The 22,928-nt window shown below is 44.3% G+C and overlaps 3 protein-coding genes across 4 annotated transcripts; all 3 read left to right on the top strand.

The window, feature by feature from the left end:
- Positions 1-121: 121 nt before the first annotated feature.
- Positions 122-22,850, top strand: LOC136428242 (acid-sensing ion channel 1C-like). 2 transcript variants are annotated; one of them, XM_066417604.1, is made up of 11 exons: positions 122-406; positions 1,318-1,409; positions 2,504-2,602; positions 3,188-3,428; positions 3,877-4,005; positions 4,368-4,520; positions 4,988-5,132; positions 5,378-5,434; positions 5,752-5,905; positions 6,275-6,366; positions 22,394-22,850. In XM_066417604.1, exons 1-11 carry the CDS (start codon positions 317-319, stop codon positions 22,504-22,506), a joined length of 1,365 nt encoding a protein of 454 aa, XP_066273701.1. In that variant the 5' UTR covers positions 122-316; the 3' UTR covers positions 22,507-22,850. The 2 variants fall into 2 exon arrangements, with proteins under 2 accessions (XP_066273701.1, XP_066273700.1); XM_066417603.1 differs by lacking the exon at positions 22,394-22,850 and adding an exon at positions 6,711-7,281 and having other exon boundaries at positions 126-406.
- Positions 9,753-12,885, top strand: LOC136426421 (acid-sensing ion channel 5-like). Its single transcript, XM_066415085.1, has 6 exons — positions 9,753-10,121; positions 10,347-10,438; positions 10,752-10,850; positions 11,609-11,849; positions 12,416-12,504; positions 12,834-12,885. The coding sequence occupies exons 1-6, from the start codon at positions 10,026-10,028 to the stop codon at positions 12,883-12,885; spliced, it is 669 nt and encodes a 222-aa protein (XP_066271182.1). The 5' UTR covers positions 9,753-10,025.
- On the top strand, positions 12,390-15,844 carry LOC136428245 (acid-sensing ion channel 4-B-like). The gene is made up of 7 exons (XM_066417607.1): positions 12,390-12,544; positions 12,834-12,986; positions 13,316-13,460; positions 13,820-13,876; positions 14,215-14,362; positions 14,855-14,946; positions 15,326-15,844. The coding sequence occupies exons 2-7, from the start codon at positions 12,921-12,923 to the stop codon at positions 15,436-15,438; spliced, it is 621 nt and encodes a 206-aa protein (XP_066273704.1). The 5' UTR covers positions 12,390-12,544; positions 12,834-12,920; the 3' UTR covers positions 15,439-15,844.
- Positions 22,851-22,928: the final 78 nt, after the last annotated feature.

Here is a 22,928-nt window from a genome sequence, read left to right as displayed (position 1 = left end):
AAGGACACTGTGACGGTCTCATCTAATAGTCCGTGATGCAGCGCAACAACAACCCAGAGTTTTAGCAGCTAAAAGGGGTTGACAGGGTCAAATGTCACTTTTTCAATCCGTGCACTCTTCGGAAAGACAGTTGTGTATGGGTCAACCCGCCGCCTGGCGCCCATTCTTTCTCGGCATATCCTTGTGACGACACCGCAGCTCATCGATCTAGCTAGTATGACCCCGCTGTATCACTGAAGATCAAAAATCATCCTCGGACTTGAATCAGGGACACCAGGATTTGACATTCGCCAGTGAAGCTCCGGAGTTAGGCGCGATGTCGGACAACACTGAGGAGAAACCAGAAAAGGAGGATTCTCCCGAGTATGAGTTTGCGACGGGAACGACTCTTCATGGACTAAACAAGGTACGTAACAACATGTGGTCGTTAAGGTGTTAACTGTTATCAGAACCTCATCAGAACTGTTATCAGAACCTCATCAGAACTGTTATCAGAACCTCATCAGAACTGAATGAACTACCATGAACATTTCATCCCCAACCCCATTCCATCTAGGACATTACCCCTTATAAAGTGCGCCTAGAAGATATAATATTGAGATTACACTAGGTAGAAATATGAAGAAACTCGCTCTAAAAGTAGTCTTCTTGCTTGTCCTTTACTGATCTCCTGACCAGGAATTGTCGCACAGATAGACGCCGAGCTCCTGAGCACCCTCTATTTCTGTGTCGTTCGTCTTTAAGTACTACAGCCTCACAGATTGTTTAATTTATATCATTTCGTTGCTGTATGGCTTTGCACTGTGCAAACGCGTTCAGAACTAAGGGAATGAACCGTCAAAATAAACGACATATATATATTAATAAAAGTTCATTTCGCTATTACGGCCATACCACCGTCTTTCTTTGGTTTCCCGCCAGTTTTAAAGAAGTGGTATCAACCTGTTTTTATTGCCCACTTTTTTAGGCACCCCTAGATTAGCATGCAAGTTTAGCACAGGACGAGCAATTTGGTGTTTCATTTAATACCGTGGTTTAATATCTGGCATGTGATTCATAATCTATCTACGTACAAAGATCGGGTTTGTTGGTCACTGAAACGCCGTGACACAAAAAATATATCACTCTGACAAACGGCTGAAACATTCCAAAGTTAGGAGCGAAAAAAAATCGTCAAAAAGAAAAAAAAGTTGGCAGATACTAAAATCTTTAGCGGCTTGTCGGTCACTTATCTATAGTCCAGTATTTGTTGAATTGCTTATTTGTTGAGAGTTACCGCTTGACGGATGTTGGCTAACTCTGCTCACCTTTCACCAGATCGCAGACGCTCCAAACTGGGGCGTTCGTCTGATATGGATCTGTATTTTCCTCGGGTGCTTTGGATACGCTACCTATCTCATCACAGAAACGTGAGTAATGTTGATAAACTTTCATTACGCACTCTAATGTCCGGTAACATCTATGTTGGGGGTTATTAAACAGTTTATTTTCTCGAGAGATAGAATAGTCTGGGCAGTAATTATGTTGGGTTGTCGCAAGGAACGTAACGTAATACCTCTGTCAGACAGTCGACGAATTAAAGCCCCTATCTCACTGGACCCGCGGCACGTTTGCGGCCTCGATGCGCCTAAATTGGATTTTTGTTAGGCTTGAATAATGGGAATATCATGCAAAACGTATGACTAAATGACAACAAAACGCACAAAGCGTGAAAAGATTCGTTTTTATCGATGAAATTCATTGAGCGCCCTTTTAAATTGCACCGTCGCAGCAGGTCGCCAACGTGTCGCGCGCGTGTCCAGTGAGCTGGGGCTTTAAAATCGCCAGAGACTTGAGCGTATTTTTCAACTGAAAGTTGACCCCCATCACATAGGATAAGACTCGGAGATCTACGAATATCGGCCGATCTCTGAATATCGCGCGACGATCGAGAGAACATCGGGAGTATTACGGCCGAAATGTCATTCAGAGCTCGCAGACTTGTCGTCTGTCGATATCTATTTTCCTGCTGTGTGACAGGGGCATAGGGATGGCACTGTAGCTCAACTGGTAGCAGCCTCACAGTTGAGCTCCTGGTTCCAATTAGTTGGTAATTTGGAGACCCCGGTTCAATTCCAGGTTTGGGACCTCTTGGGGCTAAAGCCGTTTTTCGGAAGGAACGTAAAATGGGGTTCCCGTGTTCGAAGAGGTGCCCTGACGTGACCACGTTTATGGGATGGGCTAGGAATCCCTCCCTGTAAAAGTATACCTTGCTGCTGAAACAGCAAGGCCATTTGCTGCCCTATGTGCCACAAGGCACTACAAGGGTCTGAACGAACGAACGAACGTGACATTGGCAAAGTTACTTGCATACATCAATCACTGGATGCTGTCATGCTGCCATGTTCAGCTGCTCAGGATAAAGTTTGAGTGCTTCAGTTTGATATAATTCTAACCTTGTCTTGTCTTGATATGTCAATTGATCCTCAACATGGTGTCATTTGCGTGTTCTCTCCCCTCCCAGTATCCTGTCGTACCTGACCTACGACACAGTCACAGACGTGTCTCTCAAGTTTGAGGAATCTCTGGACTTCCCAGCTGTCACCTTCTGTAACTTCAACAAGTAAGTCTACGTACAATACTGCTTGTATATCACCATACGAACAGAATGATGTCTTTAACACACTGTTTGATAATTGATAACGGGGGGGAAACTGTAGCAATCTTGTCAGTCATGAATCATGATGAGGATGGGATATAAATGTAGTCACGTTTGGGGCCGCATTCTTTAGAAGTAGCTGATAATTGTTTCACTGTTATTGTTACTTGACAACATTTATGTATATGATATACTCATTTGCGTTTGGGACCGCATTGTAAACACCGCATTGACTATGTAAATACTACCTTTGGGACCGCATCTGTATAGTTCTTCTTTGTATTATGTTTACGAATTCTTGCCATACTTTGTACCATGTACAATTGTCGTGCAATAAAGTTCTTCTTCTTCTTCTTCTGTAAGCAACCACACCTATAGTTTCAGTGCAAAGTGAACCAGTCAGGATTGCCCTGAGGAAGGTGACAAATGGTCACCAAAACCTCGCTTGTGTATAGTATGCAAAAAGTCTTTTCAATCTGTGGGTATCTTGGATGAGCGATTACCTTTAGTACTGCTGTGACTTATGTCAATTTATTTCGTCAACAACAGGTATTCTTTTATAAAGGTTGCCCGGGATCAGCGCGTGAATGTCTACCTGGAGCCTCTGTATGCCTTCCCCAAACTGTTCGGCTTTACTGGGACCGGGGTGTGGCTGAACGACGGCCCCACGCCGACCCCGTCCCCCACCCCCTTCGTCTATAACCTGGCCAGCGTCACTACCTACGCCGGTTTCCAGCTGGAGGAAGCGTTGGTCAGGTGTACGTGGAGGGGAGAACCTTGCGACGCTTCGGTAAGAGCAACGTTCAAGTTGATTTGTCATGTAGAGACATGTTCAGTTACATATAGATGATCATTAGGTTTTCGCAACGTTCCTGCATAGGACCTATCGTTAGCAAGTACAAATGTTGCAGTATATATATATCATATCAGGGCATATGTCAGGGCAGAGATTGCGATCTGACAGAATTGCCGATTCTACCGGTAGAGATCCCGATAATAGTCTCTATCACGATGCTGCGGCACGGTTCTCTCACATTTATAAATCCTAAATTTCAAGTCGTTCCATGTATCTGAAGTGACATCTGTCTGACTTCTGACTCCGATCGGGATCTCTAATGATAGAATCAGCGATTCTGCCAGATTGCAATCTGTACCCTACACTTGCGTGCCACACACTCCGCCCGACCCATCTGTATAGCTCAGAACTGACGGACGAATATGTGTTGCTATTATTTCAGAACTTCACACACTCCCTGTCCCAGTTCGGGAACTGTTACGTCTTCAATGGCGACACGCAGGCGGAATCCGTCAAGCAGACGGTCTCCGGGTCAGGCAACGGGCTTCACCTCATCATCAATGTGCTAGCCGTGAGTCTGGAAGATTTGTCAGTAGGATGCATGATTTGGAACGCTTGTTACCTTCGCCAGAAGATTATGTTTTCGGTTTTAACATGGCGTAGTGGTTGTGGTCATGTGTGTTTGTACGGATATGTACACAGCATAGCTCGAGAAGCTGAGGATAGATCTTGATGATGTGTAGGGGTTGGACAATCCAAGAACAAATTTGATAATGGGCCTCCTAGCGACTTCTTAAGGGACTGCAGTGGAACTGAGTGGTGGATAGCTCTTGTCTGTTATGAAATGTAGAAAAAGGCAGAAATGCTACAGGGAATGATGATGTAAAAATGTGTTAAGAGTCAAACCGGTATCTTCTTTTACAACTTTTAAAGGACGAGTATTCGGAAGATCCCACACAAGGCGGGTCGTCTGACGTGGGGTTAAAAATACACGTCCATCCTCGAGGGGAGCCTGCACAAATGGACACACAGGGCATCGCCATCGGGCCGGGAACACATGCCTATGTGGGGATCTCAAAAGTCAACGTAAGATGAGTAGCTGATGCTTCTTATTGTTTGCCCCCACCGCCTCTCTCTTTGTGTTTGCGTGTTTGCCAATGCGCGCGTCTGTGTGTATGTGTGTGTGCACACGTACGTGTGTGTGCGCGTGTTTGCCTATCCGCGCGCGCGCATGTGTGTATGTGTGTGTGTGTTTGCCTATGCGCGCGCGTATGTGTGTGAACACTTGTATGTATGTGTGTATGTGTGTGTGTGTGTGTGTGTGTGTGTGTGTGTGTGTGTGTGTGTGTGTGTGTGTGTGTGTGTGTGTGTGTGTGTGTGTGTGTGTGTGTGTGTGTGTGTGTGTGTGTGATAGAGAGATAGGAAAACTTGCTTGACAAATTAGGAGTCTGTTCTAGATATCTAACTGAGTTCTAGAATTTACTTCACTGTATAGTAGTCCTCGGACGCTAGGTGTTAATACTGATCATTAATGCGCTGTTCTTTGTCGTCAGTATCAAAACGAGATTCCACCGTGGGGGAAGTGTCAGGAAAAGGAACTGAAGCATTACGACACCTACACCCTGACGGGCTGCCTGTTGGAGTGTAGGGCGCACTGGGTGGAGGCCATGTGTAACTGTACCGCCATGGAACTGCCTGGTTAGTGTTTTCTTTGTCAAGGCAGACAGACATTGGGAACGAGACTCTCTCTTGCGGAGTGATCTCTTTCCTGGCTCTGTGATTTTCCGGGGGAACCTCAGGGTGCAACTTTTGAGACCGGGGGGGGGGGGCAATTTATTGCACCATAAAGTTTAAAAATCATTACACAACATTTGTAACAAATCTAATGCACAATTCATATTCAAATTGTCTTGCATAAATCATTTCTCCGACTTGTCTTCTAGGAACCATGGACATCTGTGAGCCACAGACAGTCGTGGATTGTGTGACGTCAGTCTACAGTAAGTATCGTAATCTTTTTAAATATACAGTAATCTACATTTCACAGGAACTTTGTTGAGAGTGAACTTTCAAGTCGTCGCTGTAGAAATGGACAAATATTTTGCCCTTTTCTACTTTCGACAAGAACAATTGTGACGACACCATACGACATATTTTACTATCTCTGACTGGTCCCTACGTTGTGTCTGATGAGTCATAACGTCAAGCACAAAATATGTAGAAGACAGTGATAAAATATCAGATGCATCTATCATCAGTACTGTTTCCAAATGGATCTCTACATCTCTGACGTTCTATTTGTCGTATTTTTTATCAGACCTGATCATTCGGGGCCGGCTGCCGTGCGAGTGCCCGACCCCGTGTGAGCTCGGCACGTACGGCAAGTCCGTGTCTTACGCCGGCTGGCCCAACCCTGGAGCTGCGGCCAGCCCGTCCATAGGAACTTGGAGGACCGACGCTGCGTACATGGAGTAAGCTAAGTCTGGATATCGTTCTGACCTTGGTACTAGACCTTGAAATACCAGTTGGCCCAATAGTTTTTTCACTGAAAGAAATTGAACTATGTAAGGATATACTGCTTCGTAAGTACCTGGCTAGAAGTAGTTGCTAACTGGGTGATTCTGGTTCAATCCTGGGTTGCGAACATCTCGGTTAGAGCTGCACCCGTCAATCGGAAGGGACGTAAAATGGGGGTCCCACATTTAATGAGGTGCCTCGTTAAAGGGGAGGGGCTACTTGTAAACGTATACCCTGCTACTGAAACAGCAAGGGAATTGAATTGCCCGAGTACCATGTGCAACTAGCACTACAATGGTCTGAACGAACTGTTGTCGTTACAGGAGAAACTACTGTGTGTTCGACGTTTTCTACAAAGCGCTGAACAGCAAAACGGTGATTCAGAAGAAAGCGATGACAGAGGAAGACTTGCTCAGTAAGTAGTGCCCCCATCTTGTCACCATAACAGCATGCTTTACCGATATATCCTTCAGCAAGTATCTATACGTTATATGCCTGGTCCGTAGACGCTTTTAGCATCAATATGAGTAATTCACTGATAGCAGCCTCACAGTTGAGCTCCTGGTTCCAAATCCTGGGACAGGACATCTTGGTTGGGGCTGCACCCGTCTTTCGTGGTGGTGTCTCGAGCAACGTTAAAGAGGATGGGCCAAAAATATACCCTGCTACTGAAACAGACAGGAACCTTGCTGCTCTATGTGCCACTAGGCACTACAAGGTGAACAACAACAACAATGTTTATCTTGTTCCGTTGTCCAGGTGCGATCGGTGGTTCCCTGGGCCTGTTCATCGGAGCCAGCATCATCACTGTGGCGGAGATAGGGGAGTATCTCATCACCAGACCCTTCAAGTTTTTCCGTAAGAAAACCAGGACGGACTAAAAAAATAAAAATAAAAACATCGGCGACAAACTGCAAGAGACCTTTCCACTGGACAGCGATCGCTGAGCGACCGTACAGCGACCTAAATTGCAGTTGTGTGACCCATGATAATCGGAATCTGATGCAAGATGTAAAATTAAGCATGATTTGAAAGACCATAAAAACACACAAATGTTTTCATAGGCTTCAGTTGAGTTACATCCGTGTTATATGGTTTGAAAAATGTATAAAACAAATTTCTTAAGGCAAAATGATTATATGGTTCTTAGTAAGTTAAGGTCACATCTTGGCCTTATGGTGTATTCGTATATGTACGTTTACTATGTGTTATTTCATGAGTGTGTGAATCGTCTAAAACATTGCGAATGCTGTTTCTGTCTAAATGAAATATTGCTTTTGTTGCTTATTTTGTATCAAGGCACTGATATTAAAGTTTGCTTGGTCTGGAACACACGCGTCTCAAGTTTGGTCATTTTAAAAATATTAGACATGATGAAGTCGTCGTTGTTGAAGGTGAGTGAAATGAATTGACGATACTTGACAAGTTATGAACAAGAGTCCGTAAAGTAATCATGGTGTTTGCGGTGTGACTAAGGTGTTTGATATCCTCTTTAACTACCGACATGCCAAATTTCAGACCAGTCCATCAAGAGGATCTTGATTTATAGGTGCGAAGACACAGACCTAGACAAAAACAACCTGTTCAAAGTATAAAGTCTCAAATTAGTTCTTTATTTTCCTAAATGACATCAAAGTTACAGGCAGTTACAGGCAATGTAGGAAGCCGAAGCTTAACATCTGCTTGGAGTCCATGATTGCACTCAGACCACCATCAGATACACACCAGATGATGTCAAACCGCCAGACTAAGGGTGACACATAACCCAAACATCTGCTTGGAGAAAATCCAATCCGCCCAGACCCAGAAAAGCTAACGACATTAATGACATTTTCTGAAATATCACCTATAAAACTGCTGCGGTGTACACAAAAAACAGCTTGCATCATTTCGCGCATACTAGTAGACGACATGCAAAACTACATGCAGCAAAGGGATCGTGAGTTACAGCTTTGAACGTACGGACAAGAGTCACCACAATACTCGGAGGTTACTGACCTCCTTCACGGAGTGATTAACAATAAAGACCACATCAGCCAGATGACTAGACTAGATTGACGAAACATCACCCAGGCTGGTCAAATGTCACCGTTTCAATGTGTGCAGTCTTTGTAAAAATACCTGTGCATCAGTAGACCTCCAAGTCTGATACCCAATGATTCTTCCTCATTTTCTTGTGACGACACCAGGGCACAGATCCAAGATGTCACTGAGGCTACTCTTGCAACGAATATTTAAAACTGCCGTAAGATATGGTGTACAGCAAAAGTGCATATTGAGGATGGGAGAGAAACAAGACAAGGATAATTTTAAGATATGTTTTTCTTCAATACTACAGCAATAGTTGGTATGTAATCTACTAATATAGCTATCTGCAAATGTTAGTTCAGCAATATCACCATCCACTGCGTGACACCCAACACGACTTACCGGGTAACCACTCACCTGTCGTGTTGAGTGACAGAAGTAGAGCGACCAATCACAGACAGCTTTGTCTCATGTCCATGCCACGTCTAAGGACCAACGACCCCTCAAGGATGCCAGAGCATTTCTTGTCGAACGACTTTTTCAGGGGTCTTGGCACTCACTGTGGCCAATTTTAAGTCGCTCAGTGGTCAAATATCAATTCTACAATCCGTGCATTCTTTGGAAAGGCAGCAGTGTATAGGTCCACATTCCGGTCTGCCTGCCTGCCTACCTGCCTACGTGCTCAGGCCAGAAACGGACCCCTTGCTTTCCAGGAGGATCCTCCAAGCAGTCCTGTCCCTTGCCCTAGCCTCTGCTTCCCGACTGTTTAAGCTCGTGTCCTTCACAATTTGGTCCTTCCATCTCTTCGGTGGTCTTCCCCGGGGTCTGGGGGTAGCGAACCGTCCTGGCTGTAGGCTTTGTACACTAGTGTTTGTGGGGGTAGTCTTCTCACCTCAGCCTTCTCGTCTGTACCATCTCCACGATGGTCTTTTTTGCCCCGAGTTTGGCTCTGATTTTAACATTTGGTATGCGATCACGAAGGCTAATAGGAGAAGTTCATCTGTCTTTTTTAAGGTCCAAGTTTCGTAAGCATATGTAGCTATGGTGAGTATAAGTGCCCGAAAGAGGCGCACTTTCAGGCATCTACTGATGTCCTTGCGGTTCCAAACTGTTTTTCTTAGTCGACCAAATGCTGAGGCAGCAAGTGATAACCTTCTCTTGATGTCATTTGTGGCACCGGGAACAACACTACCAAGGAAAACAAATTCTGGGACCTTCTCTACTATTGTACCCCCTATGCAGCATAAATAATGTTTTCTTCTGTTTCGCTGGAGATGACTTCACACTTTGCAGCATTCACTTTCAGACCCCACTTTTTGCATGCAGCTTCTAGCTCATGTGTTGAGAGCTGCAGTTTTCTGAATATTGCTGCAATAAGTGTAGTGTCATCTGCATACCTTTCCTCTGTGGATAGGTTATCATGAAGCTGAAAGGTATCTTCTTTCACTACAAGCCCGTTCAACACTATGTGGTAGCCCTTCCGGTCTATCACTCCCTATATGTTGAGAAATCGGCGTTTCCTTTGATAACATACCAGTCTAGTTTGTCGTCTTTGTGTGGTTGAGAATAAAAAGAGCAACGACAAAGCCTAACCAATGGTGTTTTACTATATGGAAATAGAAGCTAGAAATTGACACAAAACTGACCTTTAGATATCGGTTGACAGTTGTTGCTGTACAGACGGTGCGCTCCGTGAATGCGTGTGCTCGATACCAAGGAACCCTTGACGGAACACATCAATCACTTGTCGAGATCAAAGTAACATGAGTTGACACTCCTTTACATGCACCAATTCAAGTCTGATGAATTCGTTTAAGATCCCAACATCACATCCTAGAATACATTCGGACATTGGACGGTTCTTGACTTGGTCTAGCCAAGGTTTTATCAAAGTCTATCCATTCAGCATACTTTGACTTAGACAACGTTTCTCTGAAGTTTAGAATTCTCTGACTTTTCAACTGTCGCCCTCTGATGTGAGAAGAAGATTTGTATTGAATATTACTTGGATATCATCATTTGAAAGACGCTGACTTGGTAGACACAATGTCGGCGAACAAAGAGGAGAAGGGCGAAGAAAAAGAAGAAAATTCTCCCGAGTACGAATTTGCGACGGGAACAACGCTCCATGGACTCAACAAGGTAAAACAACAACATTTTGTCGTTTAAATGTGATCAAAATTTATCACCACGAACGTTTTCCTTGTAGAAATGAAAAAGCATCTTTACATGATCTCGAAGGGGGCGAAATACACAATAACGCTGATATTTATTCTAATATGATTGAAAAGTTCACTTTGGACATGATCATGAAATTACAGAATATTGAAAAGTCGACTACTAGTAACCATGAATTTCTCTCACCAGATCGCAGACGCTCCAAACTGGGGCGTTCGTCTGATATGGATCTGTATTTTCCTCGGGTGCTTTGGATACTCTTCTTACCTCGTCACAGAAACGTACGTCTTGTAGTTACCTAGACTTGATTTCATTGTATGGCGCCGAACGATCCCAATTTTATCTGGAGAGCAAGAGTGACTACAGTCAGCGTACGAAAATGGTGAAAAAGATGCCCAATTACCCACAACGCACGTCTACAGATTAATGTTACCATTGCCGTTGAATGATTTACATGTTGAATTGTCACAACACTTTGGACGGTACACTTGACCTTTTGTATAGTAAAGTCATTAATCAGTAATGGTAGCTCTGTCAGACTCCGACGTCACTTTGCACTACTTCACAAGACCATTCTTGTTTCTTTCCATCCAGACTCCTGGCGTATTTCTCTTATGACACAGTCACAGACGTGTCTCTCAAGTTTGAGGAATCTCTGGACTTCCCAGCTGTCACCTTCTGTAACTTCAACAAGTAAGTTTGCATTAAGTATATTGGTTTTATACTGTCACACGAAACGGTAGGAAATCAAACTTGGTCAGTTGTTATTACCAGTTTAGGTGATATCCAACATGCGTCGGCATATATACGTATGTGTATGTTCGTTACAGTAGAGATTGGAAATCAGGATAATTAAGAATTTTCCTAGGACAGTTTGGAATTTCAGTCTGTTCTAGGAGAATCTCGGATTGTCTTAGAACAGATCCTGATTCCTAGTAGATTCCAATCTGTCTTAGGGAAATCTGGGATTCGCTTAGGGCAAATTGGAATTCTAATCTGTCCTATAGGACAGACTGGAATTCCAATCCGTCCTAGAACAATTCCAGATTATCCTGAATTCTAATCTCTGCTGTGATCTATATGTATATAGACTGCAGAAGTGCTGCATGACACAATGTCGTGTGTGTAATTAGTTGGTGACCATAACATAAGAATGCCATAACCCCTGTGTGTAAAGAGAATTACGTGTTTGGTCACAAAATAACGTTGTTCTCGTTGTAATCCTTGAACACAAGTTTCGATCTGTACCACCAAACATTTACAACAGAAAGAAAATAGCTGTAGAATTACACACCAACAGCAAGGATGATATCTATAAATCTACACTGCTTGGGAGTAAGAAATCTTACCCAGTGCGTTGCAAAAACAAACCCGCATGCACTTTTGGAGCTCTCTCAACTAAAATTATAACCTCAAGTTGAAACTAATAGAGTTGATTTCTTCAATAACAGGTATGCCTACAGGAAGGTTGCCAACAATCCTAGCATTAATAAATATTTGGAACCGCTATATGCCTTCCCCAAAGAGTGGAGCGTAATTGGGCGTGGAGTCTCCAAAAACGACGGCCCCACACCGACCCCGACCCCCACTCCCTTCTACTACGACTTGGCCGGTATCACCGAGTACGCCGGGTTCCAGCTGATAGATGGGCTGGTCGACTGTTCCTGGAGGGGAGAACCTTGCACCTTGAAGGTAATAATAACATTAGCGCTCTGGAACATACCTAGCTATGTGACTATGTCCCTGTGGCTAAACTGGTAACAATCTGGGGGCCAACGAACTAGCCCGTCGCTGGATCCAGAGTTAGAGCGGCAAGATATGATTATAAACTGGTAGCATCCTCACAGGGGAGCGCCTGGCTCAAATTGGTTGGTAACTGAAAGACCCCGGTTAAAACCATGGGGTAGGACATCTGAATTGGGGCTGCACCCGTCTTTCGGAAGGGACGTCGCAACCGCTCCCTTTCAAAATATGCCTTGCTTCAGAAACAACAAGTAAACTTTCTAACCTGTGTGCCACTAAGCACTACAAGATGAACAGTAACAATCTGGCGCGTAGATCTAATGGTTGCGAAGACCGTATCCATTGGCAGAAGAAGTTTTTATTGCAATAAAAACTTCTTCTGCCAGTTTAGTTTGCCTTCGGGAGCTCTCACCTGTTCTCTTTTTACAGTACGAAAGTGTTTAACGTTGGTTTGATTATGAGTAAATGATTTTGCTTCCCTTCTTCATATGTGTCCATATTTCACTTGACTCCAGAACTTCACCGGGACCCTATCCCAGTTCGGCAACTGTTACGTCTTCAATGGCGACCCGGAGAAGGAATCCCTAAAGCAGACGGTCTCCGGGTCAGGCAACGGGCTTCATCTTGTCATCAATGTGCTAGCCGTAAGTTTCGTTCGAAACATATGTTATGACCAAGAAAACCACAATCACATATTTCTTTCGACAAAGTTACGACATGCAGAGGTACCAAAACTACTCATCATCAGTTTCTTTTTGTCTTCTTTCTTTGTGTGTCAATGTTTATCTCAATTGTAACCGTACCGTCAGTTTCGTTCAAAATGCACATCATTATTATAAGAAGATACAAGGTGCGAATTTGTTTGAAAAAGACAAATATCTTCAAGTGGCGGTAACAAATGTTTTCATCATCATGTATTTTCAATTCTCATAGGACGAGTATTCGGAAGATCCCAGACATGGCGGATCGTCCGACGTGGGGGTAAAGATACACGTTCATCCTCGGGGGGAGCCCGCCAAAATGGACACACAGGGCATCGCCATCGGCCCGGGAACACATGCCTATGTGGGAATCTCCAAAATCAACGTAAGATGACTCGCTGATGCTTCTGATTGTGTGGTTAATTTTGTGCGTGCGCGTGCGTGTGTGCGCGTGCGTGTGTGCGCGTGCGTGTGTGCGCGTGCGTGTGTGCGCGTGCGTGTGTGCGCGTGCGTGTGTGCGCGTGCGTGTGTGCGCGTGCGTGTGTGCGCGTGCGTGTGTGCGCGTGCGTGTGTGCGCGTGCGTGTGTGCGCGTGCGTGTGTCCACGTGCGTGTGTCCACGTGACCGTGCGCGTGTGCGCGTACGTTCGTGTGTGTGAACTTTTCCATGACCAGCACTAGGATTGTAATCTGTTGTATCCATTCTCTGTCTTCAGTATCAAAACGAGATTCCACCGTGGGGGAAGTGTGAGGATAAGGAACTGAAGCATTACGACACCTACACCCTGACGGGCTGTCTGTTGGAGTGTAGGGCGCACTGGGTGGAGACCATGTGTAACTGTACCGCCATGGAACTGCCAGGTTAGTTAGGGTTCCTTTGTCAAGGCAGGTATATTCTACTGCCTCTGACCACAACATGGTATCCCAAAATGCCCTGCTAGGACCCGGATGTTCGTCCAACCTGAACTGTTTTTTGCATCCTCCAAATACGAACAAAATCAACAAATTTGCAATTAATGAGAGACGAGAAAATGCGCAACCATATTTGACAGAGACATAGAGTACCTAAGTTAAGCACTTGTATATATCTGGGAAAGGTTTGAGCCTTGTTCTAAAAGCGATAACAGATCTTTGAGCGTACTCAGCATTACAGATACAACGTTACAGAATGTGTGTAATTCTAATTGCCTTTAATGAATCACCCATTCAATTTCTCCCAGGAAACTTGGACATCTGTGGTCCTCAAATAGTCGTGAATTGTGTGACGTCTGTCTACAGTAAGTAAACATTGTCGTTACCAATAATGATAGGTACCAATAATAATGGGTAATTTTCGCAAGCTTTCTAATCTATGAAATGCTACTAGTATGCACCAACGTATACGTATCAGCCCATCTTTCAAAAAGGAAAGACTCGAGGAACCTTATCCTTCTTTTCTATCATGTTTGTGAATGATACTAGTAGAGGAAAAATTGATGTCTTGAAGCCACATAAGACCCAAACTAATTGCTTCCCTTGTGTCATTCAGATCTCTGCTGTTCTAGGTGACGTTAACTTTGCTACATCTGTATTTTTTAATGTCTTCATGTGCATTTTGATATGATTTTGTTTTCAGACCTGATCATTCGGGGCCGGCTGCCGTGCGAGTGCCCGACCCCGTGCGAGCTCGGCACGTACGGCAAGTCCGTGTCTTACGCCGGCTGGCCCAACCCTGGAGCTGCGGCCAGCCCTACCTTATCAGACAAGTCGGAAGAGTTTTTAGAGTACGTACATAATATCAATCTGAAGTGCAGCCAGTAGGTGCCCATCTTAGTAATGAGGCGGGCCCCCATTTTACGTCCCTTCCGAAAGACGAATGCAGCTCCAACCAGGATGCCCTTCCCGGATTCGAACCAGGGTCTTCCAGTTACCAACTAATTGGAACCAGGAGCTCAACTACGAAGCTGCTACCAGTTGAGCTACTGATTACATCTTTCTGATCTCTATCTTTTAAATAACCTAGGCCGCTGGTCAAAATGAGGGAAATCTGCCATTCCAAATTCTGTATCGGTTCCAAATTTGAACCTGCTAGAGTTTGGTAACTAAGACTTCTACAGAACCCTTGAGTAACATGATCGGTTGTCTGTTCAGTTCGTACAAAAGAGTATTTGTGTGACTTCTTTCATTCCCTTCCTGGAATGATTGACCAATGCAAGAGCGTTATGCTATAAGAGTTGACGTATCTTACAAGTGTGTTTACGCCGTCCTCGATACAGGAGAAACTACTGTGTGTTCGACGTCTTCTTCAAAGCGCTGAACAGCAGGACAATCGTCCAGAAGAGGGCGATGACAGAGGAAGACTTACTAAGTAAGTAACGGCCACTTCGGCTTGTCACCGCTTCCGCTTACTTTACTCTTATCTATCACTATATATCATATTCATATTCATCTGAAGTACAGCCAGCAATCTGAGTAGTACTTTTTAATGTGTACAAGGCACCTCCTCGATCATGGGACCCCCATTCTATGTCCCTTCCGAAAGACGAATGCAGCTCCAACCAGGATACCTTCCCCCGGAATAGAACCGTGGTCTCCCAGTTACCAACTAATTGAAACCAGGGGCTCAACTGTGAGGCTGCTGTCAACTGAGCTCAATTATACATTGGTTGATAGGTTCGCTGTCTAGCTCAACGCCATGTTGTTTGTTTATTTGCTTATTTGTTTACCTGTTTTGTTCGATTGTCCAGGTGCGATCGGCGGTTCTCTGGGCCTGTTCATCGGAGCCAGCATCATAACTGTGGCGGAGATAGGGGAATATCTCATCACCAGACCCTTCAAGTTTTTCTGGAAAAAGAAGTAAAGAACGCCGTGTTATCAACAAAATGGACTGACATATCAGTTAGAAAATAACATCAGAAAGGCAATTAAGGAATGGAAGCCATAACCGAGCTTGAATTAAAGTTCTCCTGAACATGTCTGCAAATGTAAGCTGACGACTTAAACGGCATTCTGAATTCATTTTGCAGTCCACGAAATGAACAAAGTGTGTTTCTTAAAGTGATAACGTGGCCCCTTGTAATAAGTTAGCTATTTCTACGACACATCATGGGTATGTGCTTTTTCTGCACATAAACTAGTGATGTATGTACAATATTTCTTCTCTACTCTGTAATGTCATTTCTACATACGTGTATCTATATACGTATCTGAGTGTTCCAAACGGATACCGTTCTTGCAAGAATAAAGCAGTTTAATACGAAGACCAAGCGTTCTCCGTTCTGTTCATCGTCATTATGAGTATATGGATATCATCTCTGCCAATACGATAATTGGCGTTTTGTGAATAAAAAAGATATCTGCCTGTCACACACAGAACCGCCCAGAAAGCCTAGTCGCGCGTCCCTCAGCAGCACGGACTGGAACAGAGACAATCTGGAGCGTGACGTCACCTGGCGGAGTTCGGTACCGGATGTGCACCCCGCCATGACTGACGGGTAATATTACCTGTGCAGGGAGATCGCCATCCACCGCGCGAAACATTCTAGGAAACGTTTTTTCTCAAAAATTAGCAAACGTGTCAGTGCTTCTGGAGGTTCTGTGTACCGCCATCTCTGACCGCTCAATCGTCACCTGATGTAAGCCGACAAGGTTTATATTGAATAGTAGTCGTATATCACCATACGAAACGTACGGAAATCGTAAGAAAGCTATCTGGCTACAGCGCAATGGTGCCCAGCAAAGAGGACAGAGACAAAGAAAAAGGAGAAAATTCTCCCGAGTACGAATTCGCAACGGGAACAACGCTCCATGGACTCAATAAGGTAGGTAACAGCATTTGATCGTTTAAGTGTCATCAGAACTAACTGCCATGAATATGAAAAAGTACGCTTTGGACGTAAACTTTTATATAATAACTTTTAATTTCCCTCACCAGATCGCAGACGCTCCAAACTGGGGCGTTCGTCTGACATGGATCTGTATTTTCCTCGGGTGCTTTGGATACTCTTCTTACCTCATCACAGAAACGTAAGTCTTGTAGTTAGACTTGATTTCACTGTATGGCGCCGATTAGCCGCCGAACAATCCCAATTTTGTCTGGAGAGCAAGAGTGATTACAGTCAGCGTTCGAAAATGGTAACAGTTACACACAACGAACGTCTACAGATTAATGTTACCATTGTTGCTGAATAATTTACATGTTGAATTGTCACAACACTTAAGACGGTGCACTTGACCTTTTGTATAGTATAGTCATTCCTCAGTAATGGTAGCTCTGTCAGACTTAAGTTAACGTTACTTTGTACTACTTCACAAGACCACTCTTGTTTCTTTCCATCCAGACTCCTGGCGTATTTCTCTTATGACACAGTCACAGACGTGTCTCTCAAGTTTGAGGAATCTCTGGACTTCCCAGCTGTCACATTCTGTAACTTCAACAAGTAAGTCTACATCAAGTATTACCGGTTGGATACTGCCACACGAAACGGTAGGAAGTTCTATGTCTAAAGCCCCTGTCACATTTGTGCGTATATACAAGCCCGCATGAGTTGCGTATTAACATGTTTTTGGTCAAGATTGAGTTTTCAGCCCAAGAAGTCATTTCCTTGGTTCGATAACTAGGCTGCACAACGGTGGGTCAACGCAGAAAACAACTTCTTCCCCGCAAACTTTCCTTAAACCTAGGAAATGTTAATGCGCAACTCACGCGCACTTGAATATACACACAAGTGTGACAGGGCCCTAAAGGCCCTGTCACACTTGTGCGTATAACATGTCCGTGTGAGTTGCGTGTTAACATTTTTTTCATACGCCGGCGTGCGCACAATACGTACTTAATGCGTTTTTCAATCGTTTTGTCATAGTTTTAGGTACGCAGGCACACGCAAGCACGGCCCAGTACGCCTGATATTTTTGAAACTATATAAAACTTTCGTAGTGCGAACGCTGTTACGCAGCTCAGACGTTATAAAAACGCAGTTCACACGTCCGACATCGGTCGAGTGAGGTACGAGCGCGCTTTGTGTTTGAGCTAAAAACGCCGTAATACGCTTCTCTTGCGGCACGATCTCTGCGCAGCGACCACATAGCGTACTTGCAGCGCAGATACAACGCATGATGATCGAACGTATAGCGAATAGGAATATACGTCACGAATTAGTGCCGTTCGTCCAGGGATCGGGCAGCGCATTGCACGTACCAGTAACGTATGACAAACGCACAGATAGCGAGCGGATAGCGTGCACATAGCGTATACTAGACGAACATCAGGGGTACATTCCAGATTTGGTATTTCATTGGTCGGGTCGGGTATTCAATTTAGTCAAGGGCAGAGAGAAAACAAACACAACCAGCAAAGTGTGAATAACTTTTAATTTAGATAGTCATTGAAATGCCCCACACAAATGTATCTCTGTTACATACACATGAAAGTTCTACTTGTCGTTACTTGTGGAGGCGTCTTCTAATAACGGTTTTCGTAACTACTGATATCAATGCATCCAAATTCACAAAAAATAAATAATGGCTCTAAATGTCATGAAGTGTTCCAAAAGTAAAATTGGTGTCCCTGTTACACATATACAAAAGGTCCTACTTGTCGTCAGTTGTGGAGGCGTCTTCCCGTAACAGTTAAAGTGAATACTAATATCAAAGCAACCAAATACGCTCATAATTCGATTAGCATTAGTCGGAAGTGCGTCAGGGATGCGGTCGGCAGACGTTATGTGCGTCCGGAATACGCTCAGCATACGCAGCTGGCACGCAGCTATTCGCTGCAAGGATAATAGTATTGCGCACTTCATATGCAAATCATACGTGGCTCATGTGCTGAATTGGTTATTCATACGCTATATGTGCGTCGCGCATAACTGAAGAAATTTGATATTTTGAGCGTACAACTGCGTATTGTCAAAATATGATACGGAACTCACACGAAATTGCTTATACGCACAAGTGTGACAGGGGCTTTAGGTCGCCGTGAGAGCGCGGCGAGAGTCCAAGTGGAATGGGGGTATAACGTTACTTGTTTGAAATCGAACTGGGTCAGTTGTTATGACCAGTTTAGGTGACATCCAACCGAAGTTGGCATACATATATAAAGAGACACTGCAGAAGTGCTACATGATGCAATGACGTGTGTACAATGGAATGGTGACCATGAATGTGTCAAAGAATTACAATTTTGTCAAACGCTATTCTCGTTCCGAGCCTCGGTGGATTCACTGGCGAATGTCGGACGTTTCGGCACCTCGTTAGTTTGGCCCTGGTTCGGCCCCTAGGCCTAGCCGATCATGATGATTCGGAATCATACATAGGGCTGTTTCTAGACGTTTCGCCGTCGGTACAAGAGGATGCAACCCTAATTCTAGCAGTAACCCTAACCTTAAACCTAACCATAACCCAAGTCGTCTCGGACCTAGTACCGTAACGTCCTGATATCTGCTAAGGGCCGAACTGTCCAGATGCCGAAACGTCCAGATTCCTTCAGAGGCAACACCGGTCAGTATCTTGGGTTGTAAAAAATAGACACCGATCCTCCGATTTCTCACGGAAACGTCTAATGTTTATTTGAATTATGACACCGTCATTGTGACTAACGCGCTTATTTCTTCAATAACAGGTATGCCTTCAGTAAGGTTGCCTTCAATCCTAGAATCAATCAGTACCTAGAGCCGCTATATACCTTCCCCAAAGAGTGGGCCCTAGTTTGGACCGGGGAATACAAACTAGACGGCCCCACACCGACCCCGACCCCCACTCCCTTCTACTACGACTTGGCCGACATCACCGAGTACGCCGGATTCCAGCTGTTAGATGGGCTGGTCGACTGTTCCTGGAGGGGAGAACCTTGCACCTTGAGGGTAAGGCCATGTTGACTCAATTATAGGGATGGCATCCACGGGTGCATCAATTTTCATCCGTTTCCAAAAAATGATTTTCCGACCACACTGTAAATCGTACAAAGCAGCTGCAAATAGAGCGAATATACTCCGTAAATTGCGAAAAAATATTTCGGAAATATTCTGAATGATAACGATTTTGCTTCCCTTCTTCATATCAATTTTGTCATTTTTTCACTCCAGAACTTCACCCGGACCCTGTCCCAGTTCGGCAACTGTTACGTCTTCAATGGCGACCCGGAGAAGGAATCCCTAAAGCAGACGGTCTCCGGGTCAGGCAACGGACTTCATCTTGTCATCAATGTGCTAGCCGTAAGTTTCGTTAGAAACAGATGTTATCACCAAGAAAACCGTGAGCACTAATTTCTTTCAAGGAGAGAAAAGTTACGACATGCAGACTACTCATCATCAGTTTCTTTTTGTTTTCTTTCTTTGTGTGAATGTTTATATCAATTGTAACCGTCAGTTTCGTTCAAGATGAACATCGTTACTAAGAAAATGTAAGGTGCGAATTTGTTTGAAAAAGACAAATATCTACATGTGGCGGTAACAAAGGTTTTCATCATCATTTATTTTCAATTCTCATAGGACGAGTATTCGGAAGATCCCACACAAGGCGGATCATCCGACGTGGGGGTAAAGATACACGTTCATCCTCGGGGGGAGCCCGCCAAAATGGACACACAGGGCATCGCCATCGGGCCGGGAACACATGCCTATGTGGGAATCTCCAAAATCAACGTAAGATGACTTGCTGATGCTTCTGATTGTGTGGTTAATTTTGGCGTGCGCGTGCGTGTGTGCGCGTGCGTGTGTGCGCGTGCATGTGTGCACGTGAGCGTGCGCGTGTTCGCGTGCGCGCGCGTGTTCGCGTGCGCGCGCGTGTGTGAACTTTTCCATGACCAACTAGGATTGTAATCTGTTGTATCCATTCTCTGTTGCCAGTATCAAAACGAGATTCCGCCGTGGGGGAAGTGTGAGGCAAAGGAACTGAAGCATTACGACACCTACACCCTGACGGGCTGTCTGTTGGAGTGTAGGGCGCACTGGGTGGAGACCATGTGTAACTGTACCGCCATGGAACTGCCAGGTTAGTTAGGGTTCCTTTGACAAGGCAGGTATATTATGCTGTCTCTGACTACAAGATGCGCTGCTAGGACCCGGATGTTCGCCCAACCTGTACTATTTTTTTGCATCCTCCAAATACGAAATGTCATATATGTCAATATGCAAAAATCAACAAATTTGCAATTAATGAGAGACGAGAATATGCGTAACCATATTTGACAGAGACACTTGCATATATTTGGGAAAGGTTTGAGTTCTAAAGGCGATAACAGATCTTTGAGCGTACTCAGCAATTCAGATACAATGTACAACGTTACAGAATGTGTGTAATTCTAATTGCCTTTTCAAGGAATCACTCATTGAATTTCTCCCAGGAAACCTGGACATCTGTGGGCCTCAAACAGTCGTGAATTGTGTGACGTCAGTCTACAGTAAGTAAACATTGTCGTTACCAATGATAATAGGTATGGGTGACTTTCGCGAGGTTTCTTTTCTTTGAAAAATATGCACCGCTGTATGCCCGTTTTTTTTCCAAAAAGGAGCGACTCGTGGAACCTTGTCATCCTTTCCGATCAGTTGTGAATAATACAAGTAGAGGACAAATTGATGCCTTAAAGCCACTTAAAACCCAAACCAATCGCTTCCATTGTGTCATTGAGATCGCTGATGTTCTAGGTAACGTAACATCTGTTTTTTTGATGTCATCATATGTATTTTGATATGATTTTGTTTTCAGACCTAATCATTCGGGGCCGGCTGCCGTGCGAGTGTCCGACCCCGTGCGAGCTCGGCACGTACGGCAAGTCCGTGTCTTACGCCGGCTGGCCCAACCCTGGAGCTGCGGCCAGCCCTTCCTTATCACTCAAGTCGGAGGAGTTTTTAGAGTACGTACATAATAAGTACAGCCAGTAGGTACTCATCTAGTAATAAGGCAGGGCCCCCATTTTACGTCCCTTCCGAAAGACGAATGCAGCTCCAACCGGGATGCCCTTCCCGGATTCGAACCAGGGTCTTCCGGTTACCAACTAATTGGAACCAGGAGCTTAACTGTGAATCTGCTACCAGTTGAGCTACTGATTGCATCTTTCTGATCTCTATTTTCGAAATAACCTAGGCCGCTGGTCAGAATGAGGGAAATCTGCCATTCCAAATTCTGTGTTGGTTCCAAATTTGAACCTGCTAGAGTTTGATACCTAAGACTTCTACAGAACCCTTGAGTAACATGGTCGGTTGTCTGTTCACTTCGTACAAAAGAGTATTTGTGTGACTTCTTTCATTCCCTTTCTGGAATGGTTGACCAATGCAAGAGCATTGTGCTTTAAGAGTTGACGTATCTTACAAGTGTGTTTACGCCGTCCTCGATACAGGAGAAACTACTGTGTGTTCGACGTCTTCTTCAAAGCGCTGAACAGCAAGACAATCGTCCAGAAGAGGGCGATGACAGAGGAAGACTTACTAAGTAAGAAACGGCCACTTCGGCTTGTCACCGCTTCCGCTTACTTTACTCTTATCTATCACTATATATCATATTCATATTCATCTGAAGTACAGCCAGCAATCTAAGTAGTACTTTTTAACGTGTTTAAGGCACCTCCACGATCACGGGACCCCAATTTATGTCCCTTCCGAAAGACGAATGCAGCTCCAACCAGGATACCTTCCCCCGGAATAGAACCGTGGTCTCCCAGTTACCAACTAATTGAAACCAGGAGCTTAACTATGAGGTTGCTGTCAACTGAGCTCAATTATACATTGGTTCTGAGTTGTTCGCGTTCTTTGCTGTCTAGCTCAACGCCATGTTGTTTGTTTATTTGCTTATTTGTTTACCTGTTTTGTTCCGTCGTCCAGGTGCGATCGGCGGTTCCCTGGGCCTGTTCATCGGAGCCAGCATCATAACTGTGGCGGAGATAGGGGAATATCTCGTCACCAGACCCTTCAGGTTTTTCCGGAAAAAGAAGTAAAGAACGCCGTGTTATCAACAAAATGGACTGACATATCAGTTAGAAAATAACACCAGAAAGGCAATTAAGGAAGGGAAGCCATAACTGAGCTTGAATTAAAGTTCTCCTTACATTTGTCTGCAAATGTAATTCTGAATTAATTTTACAGTCGACGAAATGGATAAAATGTGTTTCTTAAAGTAATAACTTGGTCCCTTATAATTTCTACCACATCATGGGCATGTGTTTTTTCTGCACATAAACTAGTGATGTATGTACAATATTTCTCCTCTACTCTACAATATCATTTCTATATTTCTATATGTCTACATATCTGTACCAAACGGATACCGTTCAACTTCTTGCAAGAATAAAGCAGTTACGAAGACAAAGCGTTCTCCGTTCCGTTAATTGTTATTTTGAGTATATGAATAAAACGCATC

Source organism: Branchiostoma lanceolatum, chromosome 2, assembly GCF_035083965.1.
Source record: "Branchiostoma lanceolatum isolate klBraLanc5 chromosome 2, klBraLanc5.hap2, whole genome shotgun sequence".
NCBI classification, from domain to species: domain Eukaryota; kingdom Metazoa; phylum Chordata; class Leptocardii; order Amphioxiformes; family Branchiostomatidae; genus Branchiostoma; species Branchiostoma lanceolatum.
This window is presented reverse-complemented; position numbering and strand designations above follow the sequence as displayed.

Coding starts and splice junctions, on each gene's coding strand:
- LOC136428242 (XM_066417603.1), top strand. CDS start 317: ATGTCGGACAACACTGAGGAGAAACCAGAAAAGGAGGATTCTCCCGAG. Junction 5,435..5,751: donor TTGTGTGACGTCAGTCTACA/GTAAGTATCGTA, acceptor ATTTTTTATCAG/ACCTGATCATTCGGGGCCGG. Junction 5,906..6,274: donor ACCGACGCTGCGTACATGGA/GTAAGCTAAGTC, acceptor TTGTCGTTACAG/GAGAAACTACTGTGTGTTCG.
- LOC136426421 (XM_066415085.1), top strand. CDS start 10,026: ATGTCGGCGAACAAAGAGGAGAAGGGCGAAGAAAAAGAAGAAAATTCT. Junction 11,850..12,415: donor GAGAACCTTGCACCTTGAAG/GTAATAATAACA, acceptor ACTTGACTCCAG/AACTTCACCGGGACCCTATC. Junction 12,505..12,833: donor CTAAAGCAGACGGTCTCCGG/GTCAGGCAACGG, acceptor CAATTCTCATAG/GACGAGTATTCGGAAGATCC.
- LOC136428245 (XM_066417607.1), top strand. CDS start 12,921: ATGGACACACAGGGCATCGCCATCGGCCCGGGAACACATGCCTATGTG. Junction 13,877..14,214: donor TTGTGTGACGTCTGTCTACA/GTAAGTAAACAT, acceptor TTTTGTTTTCAG/ACCTGATCATTCGGGGCCGG. Junction 14,947..15,325: donor GACAGAGGAAGACTTACTAA/GTAAGTAACGGC, acceptor TCGATTGTCCAG/GTGCGATCGGCGGTTCTCTG.